The sequence below is a fragment of the Chelonia mydas genome, chromosome 18 (assembly GCF_015237465.2).
Source record: "Chelonia mydas isolate rCheMyd1 chromosome 18, rCheMyd1.pri.v2, whole genome shotgun sequence".
NCBI classification, from domain to species: domain Eukaryota; kingdom Metazoa; phylum Chordata; order Testudines; family Cheloniidae; genus Chelonia; species Chelonia mydas.
This window is the reverse complement of record NC_051258.2, coordinates 22,989,424-23,002,267: the sequence shown is the minus strand read 5'-3', so window position 1 is coordinate 23,002,267 and position 12,844 is coordinate 22,989,424. Positions and strand designations below refer to the sequence as shown.

General features: G+C 41.5%; 1 protein-coding gene across 5 annotated transcripts in view; it reads right to left on the bottom strand.

The window, feature by feature from the left end:
- Positions 1-12,844, bottom strand: part of CAMTA1 (calmodulin binding transcription activator 1) — a 913,014-nt gene that overhangs the window by 22,466 nt on the left and 877,704 nt on the right. For 3 of the 5 annotated variants that reach the window (XM_043531565.1, XM_043531568.1, XM_043531567.1), the window contains 4 exons: positions 9,528-9,774; positions 8,910-8,981; positions 4,598-4,791; positions 3,741-3,815 (listed from right to left, as the gene is read on the bottom strand). In XM_043531565.1, the coding sequence (XP_043387500.1) occupies positions 3,741-3,815; positions 4,598-4,791; positions 8,910-8,981; positions 9,528-9,774 (588 nt within the window). Of the gene's footprint in view, positions 1-3,740; positions 3,816-4,597; positions 4,792-7,776; positions 7,798-8,909; positions 8,982-9,527; positions 9,775-12,844 lie in introns of all 5 variants that reach the window. The other 2 variants (XM_043531564.1, XM_043531566.1) reach the window with 1 other exon arrangement.

Here is a 12,844-nt window from a genome sequence, read left to right as displayed (position 1 = left end):
AGCTGTGCATCTCTTGAAAGACCTGTTCTGTCTCATGCTCTGTAATAAACACTTTCAAGGTAAGATATGCTGATACCATGATATGGTAGCATAAATGTTTTTCTTCACATACCTGAGGATATGTAACAGATGGACAAATAGATATTTTCCCAAGAGCTATAGTAATCTCTGCATCTCCTATCTTAAGAGTTACTGTCGCAGATGAGTGTACAGAATTTGTTAATGGGGGTATTTTTGTCTACAGGATGTCTGCCCATATTCATATGCATATATCTTAGCAGAGATGAGCCCCAGCTCCAGAAATCCTGCCTTCATCCAGCAATGCACACTTAATTGAAATTCACATTTCTCTCTATCCTATGCAATGTTCACGTATCAGTTACCAGGGTAACCAAACCAACTGTAAGTCTCTCTCATTAACTGACCCAATGGCATCTGAACTGCAGTAAGTGAAAATTCATGACACTCCTTTAACACACTGGGTCAGATCCTCAGCTGGTATAAATCAGCTTTGCCCCATTGAAGATCTGAGCCAATGAGTAGATCTAACAAACCACGAGAGGTACCTTAGAGCTGTTTTTTGGATCTGGACAGAAAGGAACTTTTCATAATTTACTTAAACAGATTTAGACAAAATATCAGTCAGATGGTTACCAGGAGAAAGCCCAAGAAAAGCGCTTAACTGAATCTTGCATAAAGGGAACTGAATAATCTCTTAGCAAGAATTATTTCCAGGATCCAGTTCCAATATCTAGATGTGGCCAACAGAACTAGGTTAAAGCAAATTTTAAAAATGCAGAATTAGCAAATGTTCACTCACAAGTTACACGTTTAAAAACTTCTGCAGCTGAAGGATTCACTGGCTTTACACTTAGTTTGATGGCTCTGTGCCAAAGTCTGGCTTGCTTTCTTTCTTCTGCTGTTTTTCCCTCCCCTCCATTAGCTGATAGGTCTATTTCTAATAAGTCTCACTTTCCTTATGCTGCTAAGCTCTCTCTCTGTTCCTTTCTATCACTCTTTCCTTTCTCTCTATGGTATTCATAGTGCATCAGTCATCACAGTATGTTGCGTGCTGATGCGAATTTTCAGAGGCGAAAGAAGTAGCTCCATCATGTCATTTTAGAGAGCCGGAGACGCCGCTAGTCACATTTCCCACCCCACCACCCAGAACATCCAGAGCAGTAAGTGAAGTCTAGACTTCAGAATGTACTAGCTCATCCCCTGCGATTGTCACTGGAGCTAGGAGCCTTCTCCTATTGGTGTGCTCACTTTTACATTTCTAAGGGAATAAAATCCAATTTACTCTAATAATTTTACTAAAAAATCTGGATACATTCCCAAATTCAACACAAAAAATACCCAACATCCCCACTGTGCCATTCTTTGTGTGACCTTTTCAGACCACGGTTTTTATGCGGAATCCTTATGCTGCTTCACTAAGTAATGAGATTTTGAAACTTTTGTTTGTAATTTTCTCCAATGCCAGGATGCCTCAAGGTAAAACTCTTTTGTAAATGATAAGATTAGTAATAAGGAAATATCAGTGTTAAACCTTTGCAATTGCCCAAGTAAAGCACATGCACATTCTGCAGTAGAAACACGTACATAGCACACAAAGGATGTGGGCATATTTTCAGTTTAGAAGGGAAAGCATGGTAATTTGGGAAATATGATAAGCTCTTCCTTGGAAATGAGAGTCAAGAATTTCTTTTTGTTTAATTCCAGCCAAGAATTAGGGATTAATTCCAAAACAACCCTGATCTCTTGCAAAGCAGTGCATTACCCTCTGAGCTCAGAGAAGGAATTTCTCTCAAGATGGTACATGAGTACAGAGCAGTGAGCTACAGCCAAAGTGCCTAAGGCAGGAAGAGATTTATTCTCTGGGTCACAGTCAATTTCCCTCCCCTCCTTGCTTTTTTCCCCCGTTTAAAAGCAACCAAGACCTAATTCCCTCTGTCTCTACACAGCTATAGTGACCCCACCTGACCAGGTATTGCAAGGAATTGAACCAGAGACATAGGAAAGGTCTACTCCTTCATGGGCTTGAGGTACATATGAACGTGCAGAGCCCTACTTTAAGGAAACGAGCAAATAAGAGGCTGACAGAAGGAGAAGGGTCAAGGACAAGAGAAGCTGCCAAAATTGCACATTAGATAGGCCAAGGAAGAGACTGGCCTATTGAAAAGCCTGGGAATGGTGGTGTAGTCCAAGTATTTGGCTCACTGGTGGGAGATTCTGCACTATGGCTAATTTTATGGGACCTTTTTTGTATGTGCAAGTATGTTTATGGGGGTGTCAAAGTTAGCCACATACAAGAGTCCCTGGCAGCTCTGCTCCACTGGCCATAAGGAAGGGGGCACAGTACTTCAATGTGGACTGCCCTGCCTTCTAAGAGATCTGAGGGGATCTACCGTTTCTGAGTTCTGTACCTGTTCTATGGGGGGGTAGACCTGTATGGAGAATGATCAGATGAACCTTTGAGTTCACCTCTGCCTGCCCTGTTGTAGTGAGGGACAAGCCAGCCATACTCTGACAAAATGCTGTGTCAATGTCAAGAGCACTTGGCGCTAGTTTAGAAACCTAGAGTAGTCCCTCTCTTGGGCTGCATCTGCTGCTTGCCATGTGAACCTGCAGGGCAAGTTGTCTGCCCACTGCTAGGGCTGCGCCAGCCTCATCCCAGTCTGTATCTCTGACCTCATACAAAGATGACTATTTCTAAACCTTGTACCAAAATACTAGTAACACCATGTGCTTCCCTCCGTTTCAGAGCTTAGTTTGCTGAACCAGCATTGGCCTAAACTAAACATACTTTGGTTTGACTAGCTTCCAAGTATTTTACCTTGTCTTACTAGATGAGATAAATGTGTGGTTATTATGGAGAAGACATATGCAGAAAGAGCTGAATTCATTTCTACTAGTCAAGACAATGTTATGGCTGACAAGTTAATCACAAACAAGATCCTTTCATTAAGTAATGAAAGCAAGTCACCTGAACACAGTACAGCACTGTTATGGGAGCTCCAGCTGCCACATGGTGCAGGCAAACAATTGAATCAGTGTTGTCCTGAGTTCCTGGTACTGTTAGGAGACCCTTCTTGCCTTGTGTATTTATTCTCCAATTTAAAGTTTATTTAGACACGTGGCATGGCTGACATTTGCACTGACTTGTTTGCTGTTGAGTCTCTCCCCTCCTAGAGGGCTGTGGGGCTCAACTTATCTAGATTATAAACAGAGTCATCCATTGTGACTCCACTAAATGTATATCTGTGTCTTAAGTAGAGATGCTTCCAAGGTATAGTGGATGCTGTGACATGCTGCACTACGAGGCTAAGGTGCAATGAAAAGTCTGTGAAGCAGTTAGGATATAATCTATGTAGCGAAAAAAAAAAAAAATCATTCAGCTGAACTCTCCTCCAGGGACCCCCAAACCCAACTGCACTAAAGCCAACTTCAGTAAAGTAAGGAGTATAACTAAGAGTTTCTTTGTTCTTCTTCTACTCATCACAGCCTTAGCTTCTTTTACCATATCTGCAATGCAGCTAAATGTCTTAGTGACAGTCCCAATCTAGAGATTTTTTTCCTAGTGTTTTTTGTAAGCAGCTGGGCTTCGTTACTTGATGTTGCGAGTGATTTGCAGTGATTCTATTCTATTTAGGTTCTTATACTGCACCCACCGCAATGCTCTGGGGATGGCCTAGGACTGATAGGTAAGGAAAATCCATATAAAAGTGATGTCATACCTGTGGCGGCAGCGTCGTAAAAACCGCATGATCTTGCGAGCAGCTTGATCCTGCTTCTTGGTGAGCAGACTGCTTCTAAACACAAACAAAGGAACATCAGGGCATGGGCAGTATTGAGGAAAAAGAGTACTAAATGGGAGAATAATCATTCTATGTGGACTGTGCATTTCTCACCTGGCTCTCCTGTAAAATGTGGCACAATCCAGGGCTGCGTTAGATACCAATATACAAACAGGATAAGCCCTTAAGAACCTCACACGCTACCTCTATTACATTTTCCTCTGCCTCATCTCATTTGTGTAGTTGGAGAGTAAGATTCTTATGACCTGTCCCTTTTTTTACTGTCCCTTAAATGCTCCTTTGGTGTGTAGATCATCTCTTTAATTTTAAAACTGATTTTTATGCATTGCTGGTGATGCTGTCTTGAGTCCCTAAGATGCTTATTAATTTGCTTTCTGTATGAGGCCATTCACAATCCAAGATGAGAGAATACACTGAGTGAACTGTTCTTTCTAACCCAGACTTATGGGGGAACCTCAAAGCCAGCAGAACTAGCACACATGCTGCCATGGAGATCTCCATTCAGAAATCAGGATGCTGCTCTCATTTCAAAAGCAGCATCATTCAGTTTTATTTATTTTTTGCTTTGGGCTTTTCACTTGTAATGCCAGCGTCCATGATTCACAAACTGCATCAACAGGAATAGCTATGACAGGAATATCCAGGCTGTTCCTGCACTTCAGTTCTTGCACGACAGCTCAGTTTGCCTGAGAGCTTGCTTTCCTCTACATGCTAACTTAGCTCTCCTCCTCTCTTTCTTTCAAGAGTAAATTTTCAGCCCTTTACCACAGACCCACCTAAGTTTCTGTTGTACAATGGCAGCTGCTCGATTTTTTTGTCTTCTCTTCCCACATTCTTTGTAGCTGCGATAGTACTGCTGGATCAGCACTGCGGCTCGTCGGCTCTGCTGGAATTTTTTCTGTTCATAATAGCTTCTGAATTTGCTCTGGATAAGGATGGCAGCTTGTGTCATCTTTTTATAAAGTGCATACTGCAAGGGAGACAAAGAGAGGCTAAGGCATTCCAGCAGGAAGCAGGCTTCCAAGACTCTCGCCCCACTGCAATGTGATGGGGGAGGATACTCTCTGTTCTTGTTGCTATGAATAGAGACCAAACTTAGTATCTCCTCACTGACTGGAAACTGTCTGAAATATGGCCCTGTGACAAACGGGTGCAGTTGTAGGGTTGATGCTAGGGTCTAGTCTAAACTAGAAAAATTAGTACCTATAGTACAACCTCTGCCAGCAATGGTGCAGTTGTGCTGCGGGGTTTTTTTAATCTATATTTCTAATTGGTAACAATGGTGTAAGTACTAATGTAGACATGGCACAGATGTTTTAACTTTTGAGTCATGCACATGTGTTCTGATCTTGTGTCCAGTCTACAGTCGTAAGTACTTATATTTCTAGTGCACATACATTCTAGTACAAAAGTAAGCCAACTGCAGAGGAACTGGTATTTTAACAGGTACAGCAACATTCACCATTACAAGATGCCAAATGCTATGAGATAAAGGTCTCTGGTTCTTCTACACATACAGCTGTTGCTGTGTCAAGACTTGCACAAACAAGAGGGGACTATGTCTAGCTAGCAGACTAATGAAAAAACAACGTAACATACTATACACAAAGTGCTGATAAATGCACAAAGTAAGTATGTTGAAAAAAAACATTTTGTCTCTAAAAGTGAGATTTTATAACTGAGAAGTATTAAACAGATCATTTAAAAAGTATTTTGCTTTTCAATGTTCATGCCATTTGTAGTTCATGCTGGTCAGGCAATGAAGACAATATTTGGGTTGCTCATACTGTTTACATCCAAATGAAAACAATATTTTGAATGACGTAATTTCTGATACTACTAAGAATCATTTGTATTAAACCAAGCCTAATGTTGGGCCTAAACTATTGGAGGGTACCCCTTTAATCATTATAAATGAGAGTGATTTTTCTGTGTTTTATAAAGTTATAATCACCATGCACTGGATTTGCAAATTTGCACTACTGCTCACATACACTAAAAATCCCCCTCCAGTACTGGGTTATTTCCAGACCAGCAATCTTTTATGCCTCTACCCTTCCATCTGTAAAACTTAACCAATGAAGAGGTGCTTTCCATTAGGGTCCTTCTACCTTCTGAGACATGCCTGAACAAGTCATGCGCTCTATTTCTGGCTAGTTCCTGTGTGAAAGATTGCTAAACATGGGCAGAATGCTCCTCATTCAGAACCTCATGGATTAGCTCCCTGCACTGAACACAGCCCAATATCAATGGCCTGGGTCTATTAATTGAAAATGGGAGTTGTACACTGCTCTCAGCTATTGCATTCTGTTGAGCAGATTTCTATAATAAGGTTTACCTTGCATAATAAAAGACACATATTACTTAGCCTTCTGCAGAGCAGTCAGTAAAGAGGAGAGGAAGCAACTCTCTAAAAGCAAGAATCTCTTTTAAATTTTCTCCCTTCAAAATAACCAATGTAAGACAGCCCTCCCTGGTACATGGAAGTCATCTGCATTCAGGAGTATTTAAAATTGCACACGATTTACTTTCTAAGTGGTAAATGCAGAGCTGGACTGATATGTGAAGGCCACATTTAGCACTCTGAACTGATGTGTAGAGCAGACTTCTACTGTGTGCTGGTCTTCTTGTGAAGAATATGTCATAAAGTGTTAAATATCCCCAGACAGTTTGCCAGACTTTGACTCACTGCTCATCTAATTACAGGAGAGATGTGACACATGGGCAGCAGCCACGTCTCTAAATCTGACAGTTATATATCATACTTCAGAGAGTTCCCTCTTCTTAAAAACAAATAAACAAACCTATCATATCATTATGGAGTAACACCAACATTTACCAAATTTAACTCTTTGGAACTGAAGCAGTTGTTGGTTGCTGGTACATTTTATTGTCATTTTTTTATTTTCGGGGCGGGGCGGGGGTTTAAATAAACTCTTACAATAATTAGATGAACCAAGGTTTGGTTTTAAATTAGCTATTTCAGGCTGGTGGGAGCTGGGAGAACAAGGGAAACAGTAATTAGCTTCAATCAAGTAAGTGTCTCCAGCCAATCTAGGCACATGATGACAGCCACGTTCACCTTCCTTGACAAAATAGTGCTTTGGCCCAATATGAAGTCTTTGGTGAGGGAGGAAGCTGGGGGTGGAAGAACAGCTCTAAGAGGACACACCCATCTTCATATTACATTAAGTGTCCTCCGGAAGAACAACATGCACTCTTATGTCTTAGGTACCCTGACAGCATTGAAAAATGCCGAACTGATACCGATCACTGCCATGGTCAGGGTGCTGCACAGGTAGGAGACAGGCTGTTACAGTCACAGCATATTGTCACAGGACAATTCTAACAGGACACTGACTGAATTAGCAGTAACACACAAGTTGCACTGTAATTGGGAATTCAGTGCACAGGTTTTTAAAGATGAAAATTAAAAATACTCATGGATACAGACAGAGCATTGATATCACAGTCTGTGTGGACGTTCAGAGCAATATTCCCTCATGTTGTCCGTGACCATGGAGGCAAATAACGGAACCTAATAGATCTCAGCAGCACTGGGAGCAATTTAATGACCCAGAGCACTGCGGACAGTAAAGGTTCTTGTTGCTCATAAAGATAATGCTAAGAACAGCTATAGAGCAAAATTTTTCTTCATTAAGAGGAAGCACTGACGCAGTTCCCTCATCTCAGCCCTTCACTGCTCGGTAAGTGTATTTAGAAATATTAATTGTGCTTCTATATTAACATGCGTTGTGTTTCTGGTAACACAGCCCATCTCTGTCTTACAATAGGGATTTGTGTTTGTCGCAGACCAGTCTAGCTGACAGATACATTCACTGCTGGGCATTATCAAATCATTTCACTGAATACCAGGTTTTCCTGGTTTGTACTGAATGTGAAATTTGTAACTCAAAGGGAACAGTTTCCAAGGCAGTGTTTGTTGATTCATTACCTTCAAGGCTATCCAAGTAAGCTTAGGGGAAAAACAGAAAATACAAGGTTAATGTTAGATCTGCAAATAAAGGACTGAGAAACAAAAACCAAACACCCAAAAGAAATGGCTCCAGGGCCCAAGACCAACCTTCTGGAGCAATATTTGAAAGGGAATTCACACTAGGATTATACGACGCATCACTCCAGAATGTCACTCTACGGTTTCCCAAATAAACATTTCTAATTAAAAGTTATGTAATGGCCTCTCTTCAATATTGTCATCCTAGATGTCAATCTGTCTGAGTTGGGGGGAGAAGTGTGTTTGAACTGGTGCTAATAGGCTCCTCATTGTTCCCATTTAAAAAAAAAAAAAAATCTTATTTCTGGGTCTGAGACCTCAGCCTAAAACTTGGCTCCAGACAAAAGTGTGCTGAAAGGTTTCAGTCCTGGGACAAATTATATCAAGTGAAAAACTGGATTTTTCATATTTTAAAATTTGACATGTCGTGTTTTCCCCCTTCTCCCCCCACAGTCCAACTCGTCTTAAGCACAAAACCATCTTAAATTTCACAATGAAATTTGGAAAGCAACTAGTCAGAAGTACAATGTAATCACTTTGATAAATAATAATATATTAATATACATGTAAATATGAAGTACAGCTTGTTCCTCGGTCCAAATGTGCAGCTATAGACACACAGTTGCTCTAGTTTCAGACCAGCTCATCACTAGTGCGTTAAGAGATAAACTGCAAGACTATTTGATAACAAACCAGGGAAAATACAGAAGTTAAAATGACAGGTTTCAGAGTAGCAGCCGTATTAGTCTGTATTCGCAAAAAGAAAAGGAGTACTTGTGGCACTTTAGAGCTTATGCGCTAATAAATTTGTTAGTCTTTAAGGTGCCACAAGTACGCCTTTTCTTTTTGAGAAATTAAAATGTTCTCAAGGAAACATCTTGTGAGATTAGACTTACAATGTGATTTTTCTCTCCTTTTGAGCTTAATCATAACACAATCTGCATATTTATCACTGCATACTGAAAAGCACACTTTGGAGGTTCTCTCTTTGGGCCAGTTCCCAATATATGTAGAATCTGCTGCCAGTATTCACAGGTGCACATTATCTCACAGAAACTCAATTCTTCACTTACCTGTTTGTATTTTCTGTAACAACGCTGAATGACAGCAGCAGCCACTTCCTGCTGTTCTCGGAGAGGACGGCCCTGTAACGAAATGTGAAGAAGTTATGAGTCAGCATAAATCGCACTGAACAAACGGGAGAGAGAATGAGAGGTAATGGCTCTCTGCAGCCTGAGTATAACCCCCGGTTCCCACTTACCATCACAGCATCCTCTTTTTCAGTTCTAGCCAGCAGTCTCTAAAGAAGGGGTTTCTATTAGTAATTATGAAGATGACAAAACACCCTCCCCAATCTACAAACAATGGGTTTGACAGTTTGCAGAAGAGGATGAAAACAGGCATCTGAACAAAGACTTCGATGTGTACTTTCCTGCTATGCTTTGTGGATTGCCATACTGTTTCAGAGGAAGCACTGCACATGCTAAAATCTGGACTCATCTCCCTTTTTATGCTAGCTTGTTAGACAAATTTCAGCAGCATGTGAGTCCCAAGGTAAGAATTAGCAGGGTTACACAAGACACACTGGGAGAATTATTTTATCTAAGAAATATATAGTCTACATTCGATTTTCTAATGGATTCTACTTCCACACGCCCATGGCAAAGAAGTGGGATGCTCCTGCTACTTACCTTGTATTTCCTGAACACAGTCTGGACAAGTTTGGCAGCTTCATAGAGTTCTCTTTGCTCATGATCAGACAGAGTTAACTGTGCAAACTCATTCTCTACCCTTTCGCTGGTGGATGCACTCAGAAATTCTGACCAATCTGCTGCTGAAGGAAGGCTGGGTTTCTCAAAAGCTATTTCACTGATTGGTGAGCCTACTGGGCTCAAGCTGGTGTTTGAAGAAGGGGTCAGGGGTTCACTATATAGACTTCTGAAATAAGAGGCACAAAAAGAACACTATGTCACAGAGAAGCAGGACTGGCATGACTGGTAGCTTACTACATTTTTATGTAATAAAAGGGCAAAGTTACCTCTTCAAATGATGCTGCACAACCCAAAGCCCCATGAGGTCCATGTCCTGTGACATGCTGAATATGCACCTGGCTGCAGTGGAATTTGCAGGTTGAACACTGGCTTTGGGATTCTGTTTCATGATCTGAGATATTTTTGCCTCCCCCACCTTTTACAAGACTCATGTGTATGATGGTTTCACCTCCATCTTTAAAAGGCGCAGAGCCAAATTAATCTCTGGTGTAACTCCACTGATTTCTCCCACAGTGAACTGAATGCTCCACATATATTACAGTGTAATTTCTCTGTTCTTTCTAATCTTTATTTTGTCATTATAAAAAGGTTTGTGTGAAAGGATTTTTCAAAACAAACAACAAATTTGTCTCTCCTGAAACACTTAAAAAGGAGCTGATCTTTCCACCCTGAGCAGAGCAAGCGTCTAGCCTGGGCCAATTTACTTTTTCTCCTAAGTTTAGATTTGGTACCAAAGCTGGAAAGGTTTTCTCCACCCATCATCTAATGCACAGCATTCTGGGAATTCAATGTCTCAGTTCTATCTTGAATTCTGATATTTGTTTGCCATGAACTCACCATGTGAACAGCACAACTGCTTCGGCCCTTTCCATGCAACTGGGCCATAACCAGAGCAAGCAAGTGGGGCAGTTGCCCAGGGTGCAAAGCTGTGGGGGGCAGAGAAATGGGGCAGAGACATGCCAAAGTAATCCTGGCAGGGGGTACAAATATGCTTGCATGCCCTGGATGATAAAATGTCTAGTTACAGCTCTGCCATGCAGATATAACCGTGCCCAAACACAGAGTGCGCATCTGGGAAAAATTAAAGAGCTCAGTTTGTTCCAGTAACTTGATTTCTAGTTTTTAATCTCAGAAATATTTGTGGATCAGTCAAAGATACAAATGCAGAGGCTGATGAATTCAGAGGCAGAAGCTCTCAGAGGTGGCTGAGCTTCTATCACTTTAAATAGCCCTGTGGTCTCCTGGGAACTGGGCATCTCTAAAATAAGTGGAAGTTAATTTCTTTGCTGTTCAGATAGGGACTGTTACATTCAGATTAGGATTTAACAACAGACTAAAATCCATTTTAATCTTTTTGAATGATCCTGAGTTTCTGACGATAGTGCTGTGAAATGAGTTTCATTAGGGCTGCCTTGTCTGCCATTTCTCCGTGCTGCTGGAGGCCCCAAGCTTCATGGCCTAGTTACACTCTGCACTGCGATCCAACTTCAGAACCTCAGAAGTCTTTCCATAGACCTCTAACAAGACACAAAAATTCTCGTGACATCTGCAGCAGTTGAGTTAATCTTCAGCATGTGAAATTAAGACAGAAGTTACTATTTAGAACAGACTCTGCAGAAGTTATCTGCAAAATCAGCGTGTGGGATTAATATTTCTAATCGTCATAACCTGACAATCGTGGCTGGGTCAGATCTGGAGGATTCTGTGGGTGAATCCATCAGCATTTTTAAAACACTTGTCACTAGGCACTTGCCATGGATTACAGATAAGACACTAAAACCCTCCATCCTACTTTTGCTTTGGCACTTGGCTTCTGCCTTTGTGACCAGTGCTGGGGTTTATCTTCTGATCCATACTTTGGGGAAATGCTTTCTTTCCCCTTTCCTACCAGCCCTAGTGAGGGGAGGTGAGCTTTGCAGTATAACATGAAGTTAAAAGGAACTCTTCCTAACATCCTCTGGGATGTCATCCAAGAGCCTTCCCATACTCAGTACCATAAAAACGGGCATTCCAGTCATTCCCTTCTATCTGTTCACTTCCTACTCCAGAACCTCTAGGACCCTGGGGTCCCTTTTCCTCATCTTTCACATTCTGAATTTTCCTCCAGGAACTGTGGATAGAGCCGCACATGGAACAGGCTGTGACTTCTGGACAACACAGCTGGGTGCAGGTCTGTGTGTGATTTTGGGGGAACAGCAGCAGCAGCTGGGCAGGGTGCCAGTGCAGAGGAGTCCTAATGAGAGAGACTAATTGAGCCTATGTTGGAAATCCACAAGTGCTTATTTACTTGAACAGAGACTAGACTGGAAAGGACATCCCAGGCACTAGGACTGACAAGCCCCTGACTCTCAGTTGGACTACCCCATGGTCAAAACAGGAACCATTATTGCTCACTTTGAACTACAGTAGAACCTCAGAGTTACGAGTTTGTAATTCTAAAATATTCGTAACTCTGAACAAAACATTATGGTGGTTCTTTCAAAAGTTTACAACTGAACATTGACTTAACACAGCTTTGAAACTTTACTATGCCGAAGAAAAATGCTGCTTTCCATTTATTTTTTAATAGTTTACGTTTAACACAGCACTGTACTATATTTGCTTTTTTTTGTCTCTGCTGCTGCCTGATTATGTACTTATGGTTCCAAATGAGGTGTGTGCTTGACTGGTCAGTTTGTAAGTCTGGTATTCATAACTCTGAGGTTCTACTGTATAGCTGTTTAAACCTCTGTACCTAGTGAATTTGCAACCTTTCCCCTTTCCTGCCAGCCCCAGTAAAAACACTCCCTTAGCCATGTGCCTAAGTTGTTACTGGGGCCCACCATATCTAGCCCCTACAAGGCCTACCTGCTGGAGCACCTACACCGGTTGCCTCTGAGACATAGTTTGCCAGGCACGCCATTGGTATCCTAGCAGTCGGGGTACAGAATAACCCCAATAATTACAGATGTAGAGCCAAACAGATTCTGTTGTTTAACCAGCTGAACTTTCCTCGTGGTCTCAAACAAGAATCTGTTGGTCTGAAAGGGTCTGTTTTATTGCAGGGGTTTGCACTTTTCCGTCAGTTTACAGTTGTACCTAACAAAGGAAAGCATGAAGGCAGTTGCTTATATTGCTTGATGTTTGTATGTGTGAGACCAAGTGTCTGTCCTAGAATTACCTGCATTAAACCCAATTAAAAAGCAAAACCAAAAGGTCAAAGCGCGCACACACACACAAAATATCAGACCAGCAAA